Source organism: Artemia sp. Qi Xiang Cuo, chromosome 9 (genome assembly GCF_049724085.1).
Source record: "Artemia sp. Qi Xiang Cuo chromosome 9, ASM4972408v1, whole genome shotgun sequence".
NCBI lineage: Eukaryota > Metazoa > Arthropoda > Branchiopoda > Anostraca > Artemiidae > Artemia > Artemia sp. Qi Xiang Cuo.
This window is the reverse complement of record NC_142802.1, coordinates 5,133,780-5,157,652: the sequence shown is the minus strand read 5'-3', so window position 1 is coordinate 5,157,652 and position 23,873 is coordinate 5,133,780. Positions and strand designations below refer to the sequence as shown.

The following is a 23,873-nucleotide window of genomic DNA, read 5'->3' as shown; positions in this document are numbered from 1 at the left end:
CTCCCTCCGTTTAAACTGCATAACTTTTAAAAAGCATATAGCTACCAATCATTTTATAATTATTGATATTTAAAATCTAATTGACAGAAATCTGGAATCGATTGAGCGCGTGCCTCACATGAAATCTTAGAATTGAAAGTAATTGAAAGTAAATGACAGCATTAAAACCAAAAACGAACATATTTTATTCCATATATTAATAAAGATACCCCCCCCCCTTCAACCCCTCGCTCTTTTTGCTAAAGTTTAACTTTTTGTCAAACTCCTTCAAGAACGACTGAACCACAAAAACGGTTGAATTTGAATAGGAAGTGATTTTAAGCACTAAAACCACTTTAACAGAACAAGTGAGGGATAAAAGAGGGGGCATCTCACCCCCTAATATATGAAATAATTTGTGTTTGTTTTAAATTTTAATGATGCCCCTTATAAGTAAATTTCGAAAGGTTCGATTTTCGTTGGTTTCTTTTTCTTTTCTTTCTTTTTTGTTTAGCACTGAGGACGACTCGGCGGAGGTCCTTGTCGAAATATTTGCTTATTTCTTCTTCTTCATGGTTTCGCCACTGGCTGACAAAATCATCGTTTTTTCACCTTTTTTTATTTTATTTTTTTTTTTTTTTTTTCTTTCCTCTCTGAGTTTCATTTAGAATGTATTTGCCCCTTATTTATAGTTGAAAAAATGTATATATGTATACTTAATTTCTGATAGTTTTTCAAACGATGTCCAGGCCTAACCAAAATCTTAGGTAGATTTCTGGCTTCAGGGACCTGTGAATTCGTGCTGTTATATTGGGTATATTAATAATAGTAAACTGATTGGTAACGTCTCCGCTTTTTCAATCGATCTGCTTAAGTGTTAAAATTTTGGATTATAATAAGATTTTGTACAAAACTTTAATTTTTAGTCAAAACTTTTGGTAACTAAGGCAAATCAGGCATTCTTATGCCTCAACAGAGTAAATTATTGTTTTTACTTAATGAGTCTTTATTATGTGGTTGGATTTAAATAAGGTTGCCTACAGGCGTGAAAAGGTCTTCATATTAGGCCTCCTTAGGCAAGCAAGCCTTATTTGTATATGCCATTGTAAAACTACAATTAACCCGAGCTCTAACTACTTCAGGCGAGCCGTCAGCTAACTCTAAGCTAGTGGTTGCTCCCTTTAAACCTGACGAGAAAGTAAGCATTGACGAGCCGTTTTCACTTGAGCAATGGCTAGACCGCAACAGTCAAAAGCATAGAAATGGAAAGCTTGATTTGTTCCAGGGAAAATATAACAGCGATATAATTGTATATGGAGCTGGGGAGGATGAAGTTGTCAACGAAGACGCAGACACTTTTATATGGGCTCTTGTAAGTTCTCAATTTTCGTTTTATAACTATTATTATAATTTTTAAAAGAGAGAGAGAGAGAGAGAGAGAGAGAGAGAGAGAGAGAGAGAGAGAGAGAGAGAGACCCATTAAGAACAAACAAAAAAAGATCAAATACATATTAAATACTCTAAGTTACAAAGAATAACTCTGTCCTTAGGGACCTCAATGAGGTCTGTTTTAGGTTCTATTCTCATTTTTATTGCGCAAAGTATTTTAAAAACATTTAACTTTTCAATCAGGTAAATAAATTGTAGTAAATAAAATTTATTGCAAGGGAAGCTGCAGATTTGAATTTAAATGGCCCCAAACTTTTGCAAAGTCATTTTCAAAATTTTTAGCTAAGAATGAAAAAGCTTGAAAACATACTGGTGAAGTCCCTTCTCCCAAATGAAAATAGCACCTCTACCTTCAAGGAGCTTGGTTAGAGAAAAGGGAGCTCGGGTATAACTTATCGTCACAATAAGCCATGATACTCTTTAAAACTAAAAATATGACATTTCATTAGAAAATAATTACTAAAAACACATTATTAAATTTACCGTAGTGGTTAAATTTCAATCTTTTACCCAGCTATCGGGGGAGGGAAAGGGGTATTTTTAAAGGTGTTTGCCTGTAGAAAGCCCAACGTCGTCTCTTCTTGAAAGAATTTTCATCATATTAAATCTCTCTAAGCAGAAATGCTCCCCCCCCCCTCTCAAAAAAAGATGTCTATCTTTTGATGCCTCTCTTGTTACTGGGATTCTGTTTTTTAGAGCTTAGGTTACTACTCAGCCGCCTCGCACTTACAGGTCTTTAAAACGAAATGTTTGATGAAACTATTTGTGAAACTTTAACTTTGTTCAGTAAAATATGTATTATATATATATATATATATATATATATATATATATATATATATATATATATATATATATATATATATATATATATATATATATTAATCTACATTTATAGTAATAATTTATCCTATGCATCGGAAGTTTTATCTTCATAGGTTACTTGAAGAAAGAACGGGAGGGAAATTTTTTTGGTTCTCTAGGCTATTTACAGATAATCTTATAACTAATTAGTGCATGCGTTTTTATTATAGGATTTTGGTTTAATATGATCTTTATTCTATTCTTATTTGAACACCCGTGAAAAAACTTAAAACAGTGTTTTGTCGGACTTTTATCGGAGTTATAATATTGGAATACGTACATAATGTATAAATATTTCCATTTTCAATATATATGGAATTTCACCTTAAAAGCTTTCCTTTTGTGCATTTTTAAACAGGTAATGGGAATTTATAGTGCTAAGTTAACCATTAGACATAAGAACCTATGAGGCTGTAGTAACCTTTCTAATTCTGATAAATAATCCAATATATATGGATTTTCACCTTAAAAGCTTTCCTTTTGGGCATTTTTAAACAGGGAATGGGAATTTGTAGTACTAAGTTAACAATTAGACCAAAGAACCTATGAGGCTGAAGTAACCTTTCTAATTCTGATAAATATTCATTTTCTAGCGTGGGTTGTCCATCCTTGACGTTGCTGGAGAAGCGACTCGTATTCTAGAAGCTGACGACACAGGTTACATTCGCAAAGGTCATCGCTACAAAATCACCAGAGAAGATGGCGCCAGGGTCTTACAGATAGTTATGCCTTATGAACGAAACTGAACTACATACCGTTGACATGCAACGTTGCTTCTCTTTTTCTCTGGCTGCTTTTTGGTGTTTGTATTGTGGTTAACCTTTAAAAATAAACTAATGCTTTGAATTTGTGTATACTGAAAATGTTAGCTTTTTTGGACGGAAAATTTAAAAATATGATAAATGCGATATCAATGGAACCGTACAAATAATTTAAGGAAATTGAAATTTAGGCTCAGAAGCAAAAACGGTTACATGTAAGACTGTTAGGTCCATGTCAAACCGGGTGCGAACACCGAAACGATACACCTAGGACACTCCGTGCTACTTCTTACAATCTGTGATTGAGATTTGGCATATTTTTATGTCAAAATATTACAATTTTTTTCTTCAGAGATCGGCTCCATAATAATCTCAGCATAGAGACTTTATGAGGTTCAGCATTTAATGTACTACATTTAAACACTGGTTTATGAGCGCGACAGTTGGCCGGCTAACTAATAGATTGTGGACACAAAATTCAAACTTTAGCGTGGTGTAAAAAAGAGCGAGGTGTTGAGGAGGGGTAATGCCCCTCATATACGTAATAATTTCTGTTCGTTTTAATTTTTAATTTTGCTCCTTACTTTCAGTTGAAAAAATTTGTTTTTTTTTTAATTTCTGATCGTTTTTTAATAAATCCAGGAAATATGGCTCCACCTCCCCGGCAAAAATCACCCTCCCCACGGAAATATCCTCTGGACAATTCAATCCTGGTGAAAATTTACCCTGGACAATTACCCTTAACATCTCCACGCGTAAAATTGAGTCAGCAAAGAGAAAGCAAGACATAAAGAAATTTCGTATAGGAATTCTGGCAAATTTCCCATGAAAATTTCATCCTCTGGAAAATCCCTTCTCCATGGAAAATTCTCCCCGCACAAAGTCCCCCCAGGAAAAAATTAGTCCTCCCCTTCGCACCCAAAAAATTTATGCATACTTCCCAAAATATTAATACTATACAAATATTATACGTAAACATAGGGATAATTTTATAACTTATGGACCTTTCCTCAGAGACTGTGGGGGGTCAAGTTATCTCCAAAAACTTAGTTATTAGGCCTTTCAACTATGCTGAACATAAAAGCAATCTCAGAATTTTGATCGTACGATTTTGCGAAAAAAAGTGGCGCGGGAAGAAGATTTTGGGGGACTTGGGGCACCTCCCGTCAATATTTTTCAGGGGCTCTCGCTCTATTCTTTTTTCTTATTATTTCTAAAATCAAACTTCTAAGTTGTTAGTTGTATGTCAGCTAGAAGCTTGATATGTATTTAATTTTGAAACTAAGTGCAGTCGTATTTCATTCAGACTCTAAAACCTGTTTAATTAAGACATTTTTCTTCATCGACCCCCTACTTTTTCTCGCCCTTTCAGGCTCCATATGACAGCACGCTAAGTTCAGGACGGGGACAGAAAATCTAGACGAAATACGGACACCAGGCCTTAGACCATTGAGTCTGAGTTAAGCGGATATTTTTTTTTACCACCAACCCCAGAGTTATTCACAAATGATAAAGAGAAAACGCAAAGTCGCAGCTCACTAGTATTCACATAACTGAAAAAAAGTATAAGAAATAGTAAAACTCTCAGATACCGTATTACATTCATAATATGTCTCTATCGCTCTATAATACGTCTCTATATATATATATATATATATATATATATATATATATATATATATATATATATATATATATATTACTCCTTTTAGTCTCTTTCTGAGGGGCTGGTCAACCGTCAGTGTGTCTGCTGTAACTCCGGCTCGTTTCGTCTGAATTGTGGAAGCCAAAGTTACTGTTACCAAACGATTCTTTCTGTCTGCTTTTACTTCATTGAGTAAGCTGAACAGTCTTTCTGAAGTTAACGTTCGAAAATTGCAAGGAAAACAAGTATTGTACAAACTTGGCTAAATTTGGTTTCCACGGTGGTCCCTCACACCTAAAGCCAATTTTCAGTAATCCACGGCTGTCACAGTTACTGTTTCATCACCATTGACACTATTGGAATGTTCTCGCCACTCTTTGTCAATGGGACTTCTCGACCACCCTGGCAACGAGTAGCGTCTTAAATATGGGCCACGGGTGGGTAGGTGACTTAGCTTTTTTGGGTTCAATAAAACTAATTTCAATTTTTTCACTGGCTTTTAACTGTCCTCATTTTCGTCCTTTCTTTGTAATTTTATGTTTTATAATACACTGACAGGCCCTGGCGGACTATATTCGTCACTTTCTGCTTACCCAATCTTACTTTATCAGTAACATTTATGCTGTATATTATGCTGCATATTTTTCAGGAATGGGATTAGCTTGTCAACCAGCAAAAATGGTAAATTGTTTTCAAAATGGTGCAATTTTTGTCTCAGTATCTTGTACTAGATCATTTGATGCAAACCCCTTCAGTTCTACAGAGCAACTGCAGACAAAGTCTAATATTTGTTATATTTCTTTAAATTTGTAGTAATTTTGGATCGTTTTGAACCTACTGAGTCAGTTGGACCAACATAGTGCTAGTTCCCATCTTCTTGGTGCAAGCCGACCCCTTTGGTTAGTTTATGAATTAGAAATAATTAGTTAATCACAAACCTTGAAGGTGATTAAATGATCAAAAACAGAAAATCAATGCAATCACTGTGGAATGGATAATGGGCAATGTTCATACATATGCCAATAAATTCAAGTCGTGCTACCTCAATTACCTGGGACGTTAGGGAAAATCCATAAAAGACCACAGACAACGGCCAGGTAATAAAAAACAAAGAATGACCACAAACTAAAATTTTCCGTGGATTAAGTTTTCGGGAGATTCGGTATCTTTTTTTTTTGTCGGGAGATGGATTAAAAATTCGGCAGATATCCCGAAAAATTGGCAGAAGTGGAAACACTGCCCCTCGTATAACTAGGCAGGCCAAAACTAAGGAAAAACTATCCTAGTATTAGTCACCTTAAGACAGTGCTCCTTACCTCCTCCAAGGATCAGATTAACAACCACTTTACAACACTTATACTTGGATCCCAACGATATTTCTGTGTGGAGAAGGAGGAACAGGCTTGTGAGTTTTGTTCATGAATGGGGGAGGGGAATTTCTTAAGTTTTCAGGCCAGAAAATGAGTATATGTTTTGTGCATATTAGCAATTATGCACTGGTCCTGTAATGGTGTTAATGGGGGGAAGGTGAGTAAATACCATAGATACATTCAAGGCATTTAGACCAAGGTATTTACTTTTAAGATCAACCGAAATAATAGTTACTATTGCTAAATTAGTGTCATATGACAATTTTGTTTCAGTCAGCAGTTTTTTTTTTCTAAACGTATTTTTTTAACTTTTGGTTACTATGGGGTGTAGTTCGCTCTTTACTAGGTTGCAGGTACCACTGCAACCATGATTTCTTGAGCAGCCATGCTAGGAAGCATGAAAAGAATACCATACAAATCTAAATGGTAAGAAATCATGAACCAGAAGTTTACAGTCCCTCTTTTAAAATTTCTCTTCTGCATTTTTGCTCTCTTGTTAGGTCACTTAGCTTACCTCTTAATGCAGTGCAAAAATCATCAGGCTTAATGACACCTCCCTTGCAGTATTCTATACAAAGTTGATGTGTCTTACAAAATACACAAAGATCGTTGCAAACCTCCAAGTAGGTTCCTCTTTTTGTCTCCATCCCCTCTATGAATATTTTGGATTGAAATAACACATAAAAGGCAAAAATTAATCACAAGATTTTTTTATTTTACGACGTTCTCTAACTTATGACAATTATAGAAATATACACATGTAAATATTATACGGGGTGGAATATTGCGCGAGTGATTTTATACAGCATGTATCACTTCCATATTAGTTAAATGGGGAATGAAATAACATGAACAGTACCTCAGATGCACATAGTAATGAGAAAACTCGGAAATCCATATAAATATTTTCTTAAGTCTTTTTTTTATCAATTTACTTTGTAAATATTAATTAGTTTCATAATTATTTTAGAAATCATTTCAAGCAGGTTGTGGCAGCAAACTAAGTGTAAACAGTGATCCGTGCCGACTGTAAAAAAAAATTACTAAAACAATAACTTTTCATACAGTTTGTCGTAATGAAGTGTAGGTAGGCTAAGGAATGACACGGCTCAACAGTAACCGAAACTAAAAAGGGGATTTTAATATTAATACATATATCAAAATGAGATATAGTCATACTATATAAAATATATACAAATATTTACTTAACAAGAGTCATTCTTATAGAACAATAGTTTATCCTAACGTGTCGTAATCTTCATTTTTAGAGAGATCAAGTAAAAAAAAGTTTTTAAGCTGAAAGTAAGAATCAACATTAAAACTTAAAATGAGCAGCAATTATTCCGTATATGAGGAGGGCTACCCCTTCCTCAACCATCGGTCTTTACACAAAAGTCTTAAGGTTGTTGTCAAACAGTTCTCATTAAAGACCGAATTTCCAAAGTTCATATTAGGGTTGATGTTCTTCATTTTTGAGCAATACTAGGTGAGACCAAGAAGTTACCTGATGAATCAGTCAATTATTTTATATGCTGTTCAATGACTTTAAATCTATCATTTTTATGACAAAGTTTTAAGATAATTTTAATTGTATACTGAAAGTTACTGATATCACATCTCCTGTGAGACTATAAAAAGCGGTATAGATTGGTTTATTTTCGGGAGGCTACGCATATACTTTTGATTCCTAAATAAATATTCTTGTTTTTATGTTTGGCTTTTTTTTAAGGGGTCAGGTTTAGGAATATGAAACTTTCAGGGAAGGGTCTACAGGGCAAAGTATGTCCTGGGAAGGTATTTTGAAGGGTTCTAGGCGTTTACCCCCTGGAAAATACCCCCACGGTAAATCCCCCCATGGAAAATAAGGCTTTGCAAATTTGAGAGTTTTGTTTAACTTTTTTTTCTTTCCGTAGGGGGAGGAATTTTGGTACTTGTGTATTATGCACCACTCACTCAAGTTTACGCTGTGTAAAATTCGAGAACGCACCAATTTTTACGTTAGTTTCTTCATTGCTTTAGAAATAGATTTGGGCTATATATTTGCATATTAGGGGGGGGGGGTACTTGCAAAATGTGTTTGGTACAAGTATTCTGCATATTAGACAGATAGATAGAGAAGTGTATTTTAAAGCCAAATATACGGCCATGAACATAGTAAAATAACATCAATGAAAGACACAAATAACATAAACTTTGATCAGCGATCATCATAAAATATTCGAATGAAACAATACATTAACCTAATAATAGTATTTAATACTTGGAAAAAAGGTCATTGAAAAAAAATACTTAACCCTTGGAAAAAACGCTTAAATGAAACACCACATACACTTTATGCTGGGATTTTTTTTCATTTTTATTTTTTAGTTAACAAAATTTCCAGATACCTCGCCATTCTTCTGTAATTTTTTAGTGGCCATACTTAGAAAGAAGTGTTTTCTGACTTCAAAAGGTCCAAATACTTTACACCCCCCCCCTTATGTGCAAATATATAGCCCAAATTATATATTTCCCATATATTCTGTCACTTCTCTTTGTGTTGTCTCATGCTAAGCTGAAAAAAACTAACAAAGAAACAGGTTTGTTCTCGAGTTTTACACAGCTTAAATTTTAGTGAGTGGTGCATAATACACAAATACCAAAATTCCTTCCCCCTACTGAAATAAAAAAAAATAAAACTCAAAAAAAATTCTCAAATTTGGAAAGCCTTATTTTCCACGGGGGGGGGGGTATTTTACGCGGGGGTGGGGGGTATTTTCCGCGGAGGGGGGGGGGTATTGCCCGGGTGTATTTTCTACGGGGGGGGGGGGTATTTTCCATAGGAGTATTTTCCGGGGGTGAGGGAGTGGGGTATTCGCTGGGGGTGGTGGGGTAAATGCCGGCCACCATTTTGGAGTACCTACCTCAACTCCTTCTCCGTCTCGAGGGTCCTGAAATTTGCCTATATGACAGGGCTATTTTGACCTATTAAAATATAAATTTTTAAATTTTGACAAAACAGCTTTTACATTAACTTTTAGTGATGAGTTTCTTTTTATCTGGTGTTAGTTCCGAAAATGTAATTCCTGTTATTTGAGTAGAATTTTAAGCCTTATAAATGTTTTTTTTTCAAATTTAGGAAATGTTTTTGCACATCTTTAAAACCTTATAAATTGGGATTGATTAAAGTTGTAACGGTGAAAAAAAATTTGTTGTACTTCATTTAAGCAGAAGATCTATTTTGCAAGGTTTCACTTTTATAACACGCAGATTTCTAGAGGTCATCAAAGGTCAGGACCCTCTAGAAGGAGAAGTAGTGGAGGCAGGTACTTCAAAATCCCTTCCTGGGACATACTTTAGCCTGTAGACCCAACCCTGAAAGTTTCTTTTTCCTAACCTAACCCCTAGCCAAGATAGCCAAAAGTAGCTAAAGTAGAATTTTACCGTTTTTTATCAAATTTAATATAGAAACAACGCTACCATGATCTTTTTTATTTAAACGGAATAATTTCTGTTTGTTTTCAGTTTTAATGTTGTTCTATAGTTTCAGTTCAAAATTTATTTTTTTATGTAATTTCTAGTCTCTTCCAATTTATGAAAGATAAGACAACTCAAGCCTTATTAAGGAGCTGAACGATGAAGCGGTACAAGAACTGAAGGAAAAAATAAGCTTAGAGTGGAAAAAAATTAAAACACAGTGTTATTTCTCTTTTTAAACAAAAAATTAAAAAAGAAAAATATATGTTTAATTACTTGTTTAAAACAATTTAATTTAGTATTACTTAAGAAAGTAGCTCCAGGCGAGTAGCTTCGAGACAATAGGTTAACTAAGTGGACAGGTTTGCATATCGAATTACTAGTGAAAAATTTTGCTAGTTCGAAAGAAATGTGCCTTTAGGCTTAAAGAACTACTTAACCTGTCGCTAAATCAAAAAGACACTCATTACTTAGAAGTGAATCGAAATTTCAACAAAAGATCATTTCTCGTGTAGGTACGATGAATGGTATTATAAACTGAGTTTATTTTCATTTCCAAAATTGTGGGAAGAATTACCTGAATTCTGCTACATAACTGTTTTCATACTTTGGGTGCCATTTCTGGACTAGAAAGGCTGGGAATAATGAAATGGGGGTAAAATTCCAAAACGGCTAATATTTTAATGAAATGAATATTTTACCTGTAAAGCAGCGTTGATGTAGCATGAATTTCCCAAATTCTTCAGTCCAGCATATGGTAGAACACATTCCATATTGTTGTTCTTTCTGTTAGTCACAAATTCGTTATGGTAGAGATTCGTTTTAGTCAATATGTTCGTTTTAGTCAATAGTCTATATTTTCAAGAAGTCGCAAATAAATAGCTTGAATAATGTTGTCAGTAGATTATCGAGTCACTCAGCAATAGCTTAATTAATATTGGGAATATCCAAAATAATGCCAGATCAATTTTGGTAAGAAAAAATACCAATGAATGAGAAATAGGTAAAGAAATTTGATTTGGTTTCAATTATTTTCAAATCTCGACTAAACGACAAATTCACATACAGCTGTTTTTTTTTTTTTTTCAACTTATACAAAAGGTCTTGCCTTAGGATCCAGCGAATCTTCACAAGGCCGTTCTTAAATTATCCAAAATTTTAATTATTCAAAATTTATGGTCAAAAGGCCGGTTCCTTGTTCAACCTTGGCGGCTTCCTTGTCCTCGTCCCTGTGGAATTGATAATTATTGTCAGAGCTCTATGGCGTGGGAATTCAGCTATCATATCCGTTTACAATCATGAACTTTGACACTTGTACGAAACACAAGCAGATTTTGTTACAAATCAAAATCCTTTGGGTTTTTGGGCATTGTGTCAACTGATAATTTCTCAAAAGACACAAAATTGAACAGACGTAAAATCGAGCAATCAAAAAGAAAATACAAAATAGGTGGGAACCGGCGTTTACCCCCATCCCCTCACCAAAAATACTCCCTTCGTCTGGTTGGTCTCCAATCGTTTTCCACTTATAATAAAAGAACTCTCATTTTCTGATCGAATGAGCACCCTCCAGAGTTTCTTTGACCTTGAGGTGGAGATGGGGATTAGGAAGGGGCAGTTATCCTTCTATACTATTAATCTCACATTACGGCTCGCAGCATTACGGCTGAAAAATCGCAATAACAAAAACAGGAGTCATGGTTGCAGCGGTAGCTGCAACATAGTAAAGAGCGAACCACAGCGCAAAGTAACCGAAAGTTAATAAACGAGTTTTGAAAAAAACTACTTAGTGAAAGAAAATTGCTATGTAACACTGATTCAGGATCGAATGCGCACCCTCCAAAATTTCTATGACCTTGAGGTGGATACGGGGATAAGGAAGGGGTAGTTTTCCTCCTATACTATTAATCTCACATTACGCCTCGCAGGATTACGGCTGAAAAATCGCAATAACAAAAACAGGAGTCATGGTTGCAGCGGCTGCTGCAACCTAGTAATGAGCGAACCACAGCCCATAGTAACCGAAAGTTAAAAAAATGCGTTTTGAAAAAAACTGCCTAGTGAAAAAAATTGCTATGTAACACTGATTCAGGAATGGTAACTACTATTTCGGTTTGTCTTAAAAGTTAAAGTTTACTGAGAAAATAAAGTTTAGATGATTTTGAAAAAGAGCCGAAAACCCTTTGAAACTGGCATCAGATCAAAAGGAAAGTTGTACCATTGGAATCAGTATGGATGAAAACCTTAAATAAGCCAATAACAGTTCTCCTCTTTGAAAAACAAGGAAAATTACTTTTTGCGTGGGTAGCACTGATCCGTCTCCCGTTTTTTCTTTTTTTTTCTAGCAGGGCTAGGGGGTGACCAGAACAACATAAAAGAGATCATTAACCGTTCATTCGAACAGAAATTAAATTTGTTAGTGCCCTATTTAAGTGATCGAAAAGATTGGAGGGCAACTACCCCCCCCCCCCCTGAAGGCCCCTTCCTCCAAAGTCATCCAATCTTAATTTTGAGATAGCCATTTTGTTCAAAGTAGTTCAAAAGTCAAAATTCTTGGTTTTGGTGATGGTATGACCCTCCGTAGTCGCAGGGAAAAGCGCTGCGCTAGTTTTCTGTAATATTACAAACATAGGAAAATATCACATGTTTATTTATTTGCATTAGTTTTATTGATATCTGTTAGATAGGCTGTGAAGTAATAATTTTTGTTCGTTTTAAGTTTCAACTTCGCTCTTTACTTCTCTCGGAAAAACTTTGTTTTTTTTTTAATTGTTTCTCTAATGGGCTATTAATTCAGGTTGGTGTTTGCCTAGTGGACGCACCGCCACTGATCGTAAGGTGGCATATGGCACCAAAATTGGACCTTGTTCTCATTCTTTGACCTTAAACATGGTATTTTAAGACTGACGATAAGAAAATCGCCCTGGTTAAATAAGAAAGTCATAAAGAGCTTACAAAATTGTGCTAATTGTGATTGTGCTTTGACTTGTATTGAATCACAGCTCATTTGAAGTGTTTCATCTGTCTGATGATAGCACTTCATGTTTCGACATGAATAGGAACCTTTTTCTCATTCTTTGACCTTATAGCTGGAATTTTAAGATTAGGGCGATAAGAAAATCACCCTGGTTAAATAAGTGTCACAAAGAGCTTTAGCAATGGAGAAAATATTGAATTCCATGATAAATCCTAGGACTATTATTTTTCACTTCATAAAAACACTGTATAGGACATAATAAGCCAAAGCAAGGCCATCGCCCGCTTTTTTGTAAGATAAGGATTTTGAATTTCTTAAAAAAAAAACTTTATTTGGGAACTAAATTGAATTCAAGACTTTTAAACGCGGTAAGACGTTTATATTATGAATCAGAGAAAAATGGGCTTTAAAATGAGTTACTACTTAAGCAGATAAGAATTAGTCCCAAAAAGTAGTGTCTGACCCCTTAGAATCTCCTCTGCTGTGGAGAATCTTATGAATCTTATTGAATCTTATGGTAAATCTAAGGCCTATTGTTTTTCACTTCATAAAAGCACTGTATAGGAGATAATAGGCAAAAGCAAGGTCATTGCCCGCTTTTTTGTATGATAAGGATTTTTAATTTCTTTTAAAAACATTTAATTGGGGACTAAATTGAATTCAAGACTTTTAAACGCGGTAAGACGTATATATTATGAATCAGAGAAAAATGGGCTTTAAAATGAGCTACTAGTCAAGCAGATAAGGTTTAGTCCAAAAAAGTAGTGTCTGACCCCTTAGAATCTCCTCTGCTGTAAGTCAATTGCGATTGTACTCCGAGTTGTGGCGAGTGACAGCTCATTTGAAACATTTCATCCGTCTGATGATAGCACTCCACGTTTTGAGAAGAATAGGAACCTTTTTCTCATTCTTTGATCTATTGGCTGGAATTTTAAGACTAGGGCGATAAGAAAATCGCCCTGGTTAAATGAAAAAGTCACAAAGAGTTGTAGCAATAAAGAAAATATTGAATCTTATGGTAAATCTAAGGCCTATTCTTTTCACTTCATAAAAACACTTTATAGGAGATAAAAGGCCAAAGCAAGGCCATTGCCCGCTTTTTTGTAAGATAAGGATTTTGAATTTCTTTAAAAAAAAACTTCATTTGGGATCTAAATTGGATTCAAGACTTTTAAACGCGGTAAGACGTATATATGATAAATAAGCGAAAAATGGGATTTAAAATGAGCTACTAGTCAAGCAGATAAGGTTTAGTCCCAAAAAGTAGTGTCTGACCCCTTAGAATCTCCTCTTCTGTGAGTCAATTGATATTTTGCTCCGATTTGTGGTGAGTGACAGCTCATTTGAAACGTCTCATCTGTCTGATGATAGCACTCCATGTTTTGAGAAGAATAGGAACCTTTTTCTCATTCTTTGACCTTATGACTGGAATTTTAAGACTAGGGCGATAAGAAAATCGCCCTGGTTAAATGAAAAAGTCACAAAGAGTTGTAGCAATGAACAAAATATTGAATTTAATGGTAAATCTAGGGCCTATTGTTTTCCTCTTCATAAAAACACTGTAAATGACATAATAAGCCAATGAAAGGCTATCACCCGCTTTTTTGTAAGATAAGAATTTTGATTTTCTTAAAAAAACTTAATTTGGGAACAAAATTGAATTCAAGACTTTTAAACGTGGTAAGACGTATATATTATGAATCAGAGAAAAATGGGCTTTAAAATGAGCTACTAGTCAAGCAGATAAGGTTTAGTCCCAAAAAGTAGTGTCTGTCCCCTTAGAATCTCCTCTGCTCTGAAGTAATTGTGTTAAAGTATTTTTAATAGTCCTTTAAGTTATAGGAGACAACATGTGGCATCACTGTAATCAATTTGAAAGAATGGGCGATCGGCGAAGGATGTTTTCTTCAAAGTTTGTCAACACTGAACATAGGGCGATGGGCTATTACTTCAGGCTGGTTTCATGGAACGGGTGGCTGTATAAACTTCGAAAGGGATGGGACTGATGTGATTGGAAATCGCAAGTTTTAGTGCCCTTTATAAGAGTTAAAAGTGAATAGAGGACAACTATTTCCCCCCAAGCCTATCATTCCCCAAAACACATTCGAATTTCAAGCCAGCTATTTGGTTCAGTATGGCTGAAAGATCCACTAATTATGCCTTTGGGGATGTCAACCTCCCCATAGGCCTCGGGACAAGAAGTTCAATGCTTAAATATAGTATGTTTTATTTAGAAAGGTATGTATTTTGAACTTTACTTCCCAAAAACACGAAGGGCATTCAGGTGAGACTTTCAGAGAATGCTGGATAGGGTGTTGAACTAAATTAAAAAAAAAATGTTAAAAAGAGCGTCAAGAGAGGGCATGTCAAAAGAGCACCTGTCAAGAATTGATTTGGGGATTAAGTTGGAACTTAATCGCAACACGCCATCTTTAAGGTCGTCAAAAAGGCGTAACAGAAACACTCTTTGGAACAGTTTGGAGTGTAAAGTTGAAACTAACAGGCCTTATTGTGGGGTTATTGAACTAGCAAAAGGAAATATTTTCAAAGTGCCTGAGATCTTTTCCAGAACAGTAGAAATACAAATTTTGAACAGGGTTGGTGATAAAACACCTCCCTGCCTAACACCACAAAGCACTTTAATAGTTGTTTCTGGAGAAGATTTCAGGCGGAGGTAAGAATTAGAATACCAAAACCGTAGATGGTAAATAACCGAAAAATTAACACCAGAAGAAGCCAAAGAAAAGAAAAGCTGGTAATGAACAACAGAATCAAAAGCCTTTGAAAGATCAAGTGCACAGAGATATACGCCTTTACCCTTAGAAGAATTAGAAATTAAAGTAGAAGAAAGGACATGACGAGCATGTTGGCACCCTAAATCATGTCTGAAACCTAGTTGATTTTCAGCAAAGAAAGAAATATTTTGTGTTAGATTAGGTAAAAGAATATACTCAAAGTCTTTGCTAATATTGTAAGAAACAGAAATTGGACGGTAGGAAGAGCACTCTGTAGGCGGTTTACCTCTTTTTAAAATTGAAGCCACGCTGCCACACAAAAAACTTTTTGGGACGACAGAAGATGCCAAGCTGATTTGAAACAAAAGCGCAAGATGTGACACAAGTTCAGCACATTGGGGAGTTAGATGCATTTTAGAGATACCATCAGCATCAATAGATTTCGACTTAAGATGATTCAAAGCATTCAAAACTTCACAACGCGATATAGGCAAAACAAAGTGCTGATTTAGAAATCTAGGGACAATTTTAACAAACGCTTCACCAAACTTTCTATGAACAGAATAATTCAAAACGGAGAAAATCTTCGAATAATATGCATGCCAAGAACTTGGTGGAATATCAATACTACTTACATAAGAATTGTCTGTTTTACTTGAATTAATTACTTTCCTCCAATCTTTAGGCGAAGATGGAAAATCAAGCCCTCGGTATCGGACACTTTTTAGATACTTCTCAAATTCTAATTTAGTTTTCTGTTTAATAAGAAAAACATTACCGTACCTAGGCCGACCACATCTGTCCAAATTTTTAGCCAAAATTTAGCTTTATTTTTACAGGCCTTAAGGTTAGGGTCAAGTGACCAAAGAGGCTTTTGAGTATTCTTTCGGATTCGCTTTACTGGGACAGAAATTTTTTCAGCTTCTTTCATAGCAGAGAAGATAGAATGATAATATCGGTCTATTTCATATTTAGCATAAATAAAATTCTGACTACACTGCAAAAGCTGATAAGGAACATAAATCGTACTTAGAACTGAAGCCAAAGTTATAAGATAAACAGAAAAATTCACATCATTCCAATCAGGCTTATAAGACCATTTAGAATGTCCACCGCGATTGTTAGACACGCTACCAAACCAAACAACAGACTCTGATAAATAAAAAGACAGCGGAAGGTGATCAAGATCATTTTCGTCAAAATGATGCATAAATGGTGAGCAAACAAGAGATGCAGAAAAAATAACGTGATCATTGTCTGATTTACTACCTGAATGGTGAATATACGTATAATCATTGGACTTCCGAACAATTTTATAAGCCGGGAGAGAATAAAAAAGCTGACCATTCCTTACATTATCAGAAACCAGATCGGTATTAAAATCACCAGCAATAACAAAATGCAACCCGTTATCCGATATCTTTTGAATTAAAGTTTTAAGACCATTACAAGCACAAGAGAAATTCTGAAGTGAACGAATGGAACGATCATTATATGGCAGATACACATTAATTAATACAACATTACCAAGACGCACTTCTAGAAAAGTGTCATCTGATTGGAAAAGCACAGGACTCGCACCAGAAATATTTTTCTTAAAAACACATGCTAAGCCGCCAGAAGGGCGGCCACGCGTAATTTTAGCTGGACGCACAAAAACAACGTGATCACTGCTTCGTCTCAGAAAATTTTCGCTAAAGGCAGTCAGTAAATGTTCTTGGAGACAAACAATGTCGTAATTAACATAGAGATCATCAATAAAAAAGTCCTTACCTCTCGTTCCATTAATATTAAATGATTATTAAATGATAATAGACCTTATCAGTGAGCCTTGCTGGACACCAATGTTTTCTACGTGTTCAATTGAAGTAGAGTCATCTATCCAATTCAGCTATTCATCTATTCAGAGCTATTTAAGTTTGGAGGCGCTTATAATGGCATTCCTCTGCCCCAGTGCCAATTTTAGAAAACGAAATAGCCAACGGCTTATAAGGTAGATGGCAGTATGGACAATAAAAAAATGTTCATTTATTGGAGCTGTAAATTTTCTATTTAGGATAAAAAAAATTGGTAATAGGGCTAGGGAGGCGTCACCATCTTAAGAACTTCTATGTTCTGCTAAGCAGTATTTTCTGATTGACAGATGATTGCCAACAGCCTTGACAATCTGATGACCATGAGCATATTATTACTATTTCTTGTTCCTTTCCTCGTAAATCTATATCTTCCATTTTGTTAAAAGGTATAGCTTTGTTGGGACGAGGATCTTATGACTTTTTAAATGCCAAAGAACCCATTCGATATATGGCAGGGCCGTATCCAGGATTTTTGTTCGGGGGGGGGGGTGTTTAAACCGATTTTTTCCCATGGACTTTGTCTAACATCCTCGAGAAACATTACGTTAGCTCGAGACCGTTAGTCCACCTCTTGCGTACGAGGACGCGTCCACTAGGCATAGTTTTTTTTTTGTTTTTTTTTTTTCACCTCCTCTCCTCTCGGTGACTTTCAAATTTTCTTTAAAAATATCTCATAATTTATTTAATGTCACCTACTTTTTTCTTAATAAAAAACTTCTTCAAAAACTTCAAAATATTAAAGTTATATAAAATTGAGCATTCCAAAATATATCAGGTTATAAAAATAGAGGTATACTACATTTCAAATTTCATATACCTTTTAGGTTCATCCAATATCTCAGGCTGGCCTTACCCCTTAGTGCACCCCTTCCATCGTGACCTTAAATTATACTTTTCAAATCCTTTTTCATCAACCTATATTTCCCCCGATATATAATTTACTTTTACCCCCCCCCCCATCCCCCAAAATAACAAAAAAAAAGAAAAAAAAAAAGTAAGAAAGAAATGAAAAACTCTACCTTTACAAAAAAAAATACTAATAGGTAGAATGTCTCATTATCCCTTCACTTCATTTCCTCGTATCTTTTAGGGACATTTTTTTTTCTTTTATTTTAGTAACGCAAAAACAAGACAAGTATTTACATAAAGTTAAATACTACAAGCTAATTTTTTTTTTGGAGACAGCAAAAACATTTAACGCAAAAAGAAGCCAAATAGTAAAAGTAGTCTATATATTTTTTTTTTTTTTTAAGCTAAAAGTAAGGGTGAATATCTATAAAACGAAATCCAGGCGACGATTTTTCTTCACTGCAAAAATGTCGATGACCTTGTCAGGGCAGATGTCAACGTCCCTATGGACTGCAAGGAGGGCTATGTCACTCGATCGTTCTTCTCCTCTTGAATTTATCAGCCAGGTTTTGAGCCTTCTGAGCGTTGAGAAACTTCTTTCCGGAGTAGCAGTGCTAACAGGTAACGTCGCATGAACAGCCAGAAGAAGAAAAACATTTGTAAAAAAGGTGGTGTCGCATGCCTGAAGCGAAGACACAGCACAAGTAGGCCTCTCTGATACCGGAACATTCTCTCACTTGATGCGCCATAGAGATAAGATAAGATATTTATTTAAAAAAAATCGCTATCACAAGCCCACAAAGGGCCGAATTTGGACTTTGGAGTCGACAATATAAATGGTTACACTAAAAATGCAAAGAACAACAACGAAATAGAGAAAACCATAATGAACAATCATTTAAAAGTCAATAAAATAAAAATGTAAAAAGTCAATTAAAAAATTAAAAAGATAAAAACTGGTCAAACTAAACTTAGAGCGAGACATAAATACATTAAAAACTGGTCAAACTAAACTTAGAGCGAGACATAAATGCATTTAAATTAAAAGGGATACTAAGAAAATGTCAATAATTCAACTACAGTAAATCAATAAAAGAGTTAAAAACAATAAAAACTGGTCAAGAAAGGGGGGGGGGCAAGTAATGAGTGCAAGAACTTGGGCAGTACCATCAGCTAATAAACAAAAAAGAGGGGGGGGGAAGAAACTACTGAGACATTTTATTTATCTTTTCTGTAATGAAGGGGATAAAAGTTCTTTATTATCTGGAAGTAACGCAGCGAACGGGGGACAAAGCAGGGATTGGCTCAGAAACAGCTCGAGGTGGCCGTAATCTGGATGGGGAGTGACGTTTGGGAAAAATACTTGCCGTCCGAGGGTTTGTTATGGCATTTTTTGCAAAACGGAGGCACAACGAAACCCTCCTTTGCTCCAGGGTTTTCAGACTAGCTTTTTTTAGGAGCAGAGAGTATGGCACCTTGCCTTCTTTGAAAATTATTCGCAAAGCCCTTTTTTGAATTGATTCGATTTTTTCCGATTCTTCGCGAGAGATACCAGGGTGCCAAACTGGACAACCATATTCTAGATGCGGGCGGACAAAAGACGTGTAAATTTGTAAGGAGTGGGAAGGGGGAACGCTGAATTTATTTAGGAGCTTAAGGAGGGCGATAGACACATTCGTTCTATGGATTATATCTTTTACGTGGATATCCCACTTTAAATTTGAAGAAATTGTGACGCCAAGTAGTTTAAAAGAGGATACAGAAATTTCAGGAGGGATAGGATTAAGAAAATAGGGCGAGGATTTGGGGAAACAAATGGGCATTATCATGGACTTACTGTCCATGGGTTTACTGTCATGTCTAAGTCTAAGGCCTCGTCTCAAATTTCATTGAGGATCCTCATAGGGTCACTTATTAAATTTCTGAAGCAAGTTTCAACAACCGTTAGGTCATCAACAAATTTCCATCGGTCAGGAAATTCCTTTGCGAGGCTGTTGATCATTACTGAAAAAAGGAGGGGACCTAGGAGAGTACCTTGGGGTATGCCGTTGTGGACAGGGAGAGGATTTGAATAATGGTTTTGGTATTTGACAACTTGCGATCTATTTGTTAAGAAGGAGGCAACTAATTTCACCAGTAAGGGATCAATATTGAACTCGTTGACAAGTTTCTCAATTAAAATATTGTGGTTAACAAGGTCGAATGCTTTCTGAAGGTCAATGGAAATTAAATTTAGTCAGGAATTAGGCTTTTCCCGATGTGATCAATAAGAGAAACGAGGGGATGGAAATTAGAGGTGGATTTTAGGTTCCCAAATTGTTTCAAGTCAGCAAGAGGTAGGATTTTTTCCTTTAGCCAATCTGCAAGTAATCCTTCATAAAGTTTCGAGAAAATAGGAGTAAGAGTTATAGGCCGAACGCCTTAAAAACCAGGCTTTCCGTTTTTCTTTTTCAAAGGGGTTATGAAACCTTGTTTCTAAATTGTAGGAATTTGCCCAGACTCGGTAATCTTGTTAAACAGGAAAGACAAGGGCTTAGACAAGAAATCACCGAAGGCACTAATAAGAAGAAAGGGGATATCTAAAGGACAAATACTTGTCTTTCTTAGTTTTTGAATTCTTCTTTCTATCTCAAACGGAGAAACAGTGGTTAAAGAAGGGGAAAGGGCTCCTGATGGTAATTGGTCAGACAGTGGTGGAAGACTCTGGACAATGGAAGCGAGGAATTTATTGAGATTATTGGCAGTAATATCAGGGGACTCGGGTAGATTGAAGTTAAGCTGTTCAAGCCTCCTGCCACACAGCTTTTTAACCTCAGAATACCAGTTTTTTTGGTTTATTAGTAAACAATACTTCGACCTTATTTTTGTAGTACGATCGTGCCAATTTGCGAATTTCTCTTTTAATGGATTTTCTTAGTTTATTGGCTTCATCTGGTTTACCATTTTTGAAAAGCTTCAATTTGGTTCTAATTAGTGTTTTTATAGTTTGGATAATAAAGGGTTTATCACTAGAGCAATTTTTAATATTTTTTTCCGGGAAGCAAATTTGATATTTGTCAATTAGTTTTTAGTGGAACAAAGCCTTTTTCTCATCCAAATTTTTTAAACTCTAAGCATCGGACCAATATTCACCATTCAGTCACATACCAAAAGAAAGAGGACAAGAATTTTTAAGAGGGTGATAACTGCCATAATTTACTGAGAAAAACTGATTGAAATTTGAGGAGGGGGATAAAAGAATCGAAAGATGATAAATCCCACCTAGTGGAGGCAGAGCTGAGGGAGGGTTGTAAAAATTATACATATTAGTTACAATAACATCAAGAGAGGTATTTCCCCGAGTCGTTGATATTTTAACAATTTGCTTAACTTTAAGTGAGGCGTAAAAAGAATACATTTTAAGGTAGTTTGCATCACCAACTAAAAAAAGACCAGCATTGGGGTATTTAGAAATAACAAAATCAGCACTTGTCTGCAATTGCTGGACAGCCTGCTTCAGACAGCCTGGCTTGGGAAGAATATCGCCATACAATTCAACCAATGACTCCAGGTTTAATGCCTTCAGGTCGACAGAAATAATTGTGGCAGGAGAAAGGACGCTGAGATTTGACAGCAGTTTCTGGTGAAACACAAATCGTTGTTTCAGCTCGGAAGTGAAGTGGTCCAGGAAAGGAATAAAGAGCGAGGTTTTATAGTGGTTGAAAAGGTCTGGATCTTCAGCATGCATACTCCGGCCACCTCTCGTCCTTGGACGAGTCATCTCCAGTCCTAAGTCACTGGAAAAACGCTGAGCTTCGGCGAAAATAGACGTGAAAGCAGTAGCAGTATTTCCTCGCATTTCCTTTTTTTTGAAAGGGAAATTTCCACGTGCCTGCATGCAGCTGCCAAATCACAGTCAACTGACTGAAGAGTCTTGCACAGTGGAAGCGTAAGGCAGAAAAGCTCTTTGACCACATTGAGAGACACAACAAATTGCGACTGGTTCATCGTGTCCAGCACCTGCGCTGCTTTTGCAGAAGTTACTGCATTTCCGCTCTCTTCAAGAGCTTCCAGGGATTGCAGAATTGGTCGGTACAGCTCAAGAAAACGCACGACTGAATCGTGGTGCTCCACCCATCTTGTTTCGCAGAGTCCGGTTAAAGTACGTTTCCTAGAACCCTGTAGCATTTCGTTGATCTTCTCTTTTAAATTCTGTGTCCTGAGTGGGGGGAAGTATGGTAAAAAAAAAACTGCAGACTTGTGACAAGACATCGAAGAAATGCTTAAACGCTAGAATAGAGCATACAGAAGAGATGACCAAGTTGATACTGTGTGCACTACAATGGACGTAAAGCGACTTCGGATACTTTTCCACCTATAACAGCCTGGACACCCCTAACATGCCCACTCATCACTGCTGCACAGTCATATCCCTGACCACCCATCTTGTTCAGATTAAGACCAAGGCTTTTGAGAAATCACAGGATTGATGAAGCCAGACCTTGCCCAGTCAAATCAGAAACTGGGTTAAAACTAAGGAAGTCATCATGCAGGTTCCCTTTAAAAGTGTAGCGGACGCAAACAGACAGCTGCTCGGTATTCGAAACGTCCGCCATTTCATCGGCAAGCACCGAAATGCATGGACTTTCGTTTACTCTTTCCACAATAGACTGCTGAAGGAGCTCCCTGGATGCGGCGATAATACCATTCTGGATGATTGGAGAAAGATATGGGGCATTTCCGGCCGCAGAAAGAAGATGGTTCTTCAGAACATCGTCACCGTGTCTCTCCCTCAGCCGCAGTAGTGCTCGGAAGTTGCCATCGTTGTGAGAAGGTTCTGGATCCGGGACCGAGATGGAGCCGGAATCGTTGGTATCACGAAGGGCAAGCTGCTGCCGCAGACAAAATATCACCTACACTTTCCTCGCCACGTTTAGTTGGTGCACGATATTGTCCTGCCTTTTCTCCGAGACAGAAACGAATTTTTCAGCCGATACGATTCAGTTTCTATGAAACTCTACTTGTTGGTGAGCTGTGATGCACTCTATCGCATCCTTCCAGTTCCTGAATGGTTTGGTGAGTAGATTCCCCAAGCGCTGGTGGCAGCCTATTGCCAGCTGTCTCTTACGAGAACAGAACGCAAGATCTGCAAAAAGCAACGTCCTCAGACGGAGAGTAGGACAACCAACTAAAACGAGTAAGCCAAGTTAACTGAAACTTCAGCATCCGTTTTTTGGATACTGGAAAAATGTAGGAGATATCTGGAGTCCAAGGGCTCTTCAGCAAACAAAGTTTAGAATTTGCATCGAGACTGGGTTATTTGTTGACAAAACGACCGATGTCATTTGCAAACAACAACCGGAGACTGGGTTGGTGCAGGTGCGTGTTGCTTCGTGGTTGGTTCCAGTGTGTGTGATTCAGAAGCTTCAACGATGGCTCCAGTGCCCTTCAGATCCACAGGTGTAGATGAATGCTCCGCAGACGTCCCGCTAACGCCACTGTAAGAAATATCCTTGGTCCGCTTGTCTGCGAAAAACCACGTAATGTCACACTCCTCTTCATGTTGAAAATCGCTCTTCTCTTATCCAAGTCCGAAATTGAACTGAACTCAACTGAAAATCTTGCACTCTCTTATAACATTTACCTCGAGCCCCCATTAACCCTAATTTACTATGCATGGTCAGACCTAATTTACCTCCTAATTTACCTAATTTAAATCCTAATTTACCTTGATCCCCCATTAATCCTAATTTACTGTGCAAGGTCTGACCTTGCATAATAAGGCGAACATGGGCTTACCTAATCGCATAAGCTGAAACCCTTTACCCACAAAATTGCATTAGGATTTTGTATGCCACAAAATGCAATAGGATAATACCGCATATTAAACCTAATTTGCTATGCAAGGTCAGGTGAACATAGGGTTACCTACGGTTACCTAATTGCGTAAGCT

General features: G+C 36.4%; 2 protein-coding genes across 3 annotated transcripts in view; both read left to right on the top strand.

Moving 5' to 3' along the window:
* Positions 1-3,138, top strand: part of LOC148948261 (3-hydroxyanthranilate 3,4-dioxygenase-like) — a 113,114-nt gene extending 109,976 nt beyond the window's left edge. Inside the window, exons 5-6 of one of the 2 annotated variants that reach the window (XM_089094246.1) lie at positions 1,122-1,351; positions 2,886-3,138. In XM_089094246.1, coding sequence (XP_088950372.1) covers positions 1,122-1,351; positions 2,886-3,038 — 383 coding nt within the window. In that variant the 3' untranslated portion in view covers positions 3,039-3,138. The remainder of the gene's footprint in view (positions 1-1,121; positions 1,352-2,885) is intronic. The other variant, XM_089094247.1, reaches the window with a different exon arrangement.
* Positions 1-23,873, top strand: part of LOC148948260 (uncharacterized) — a 390,778-nt gene that overhangs the window by 307,324 nt on the left and 59,581 nt on the right. The window lies entirely within an intron of this gene.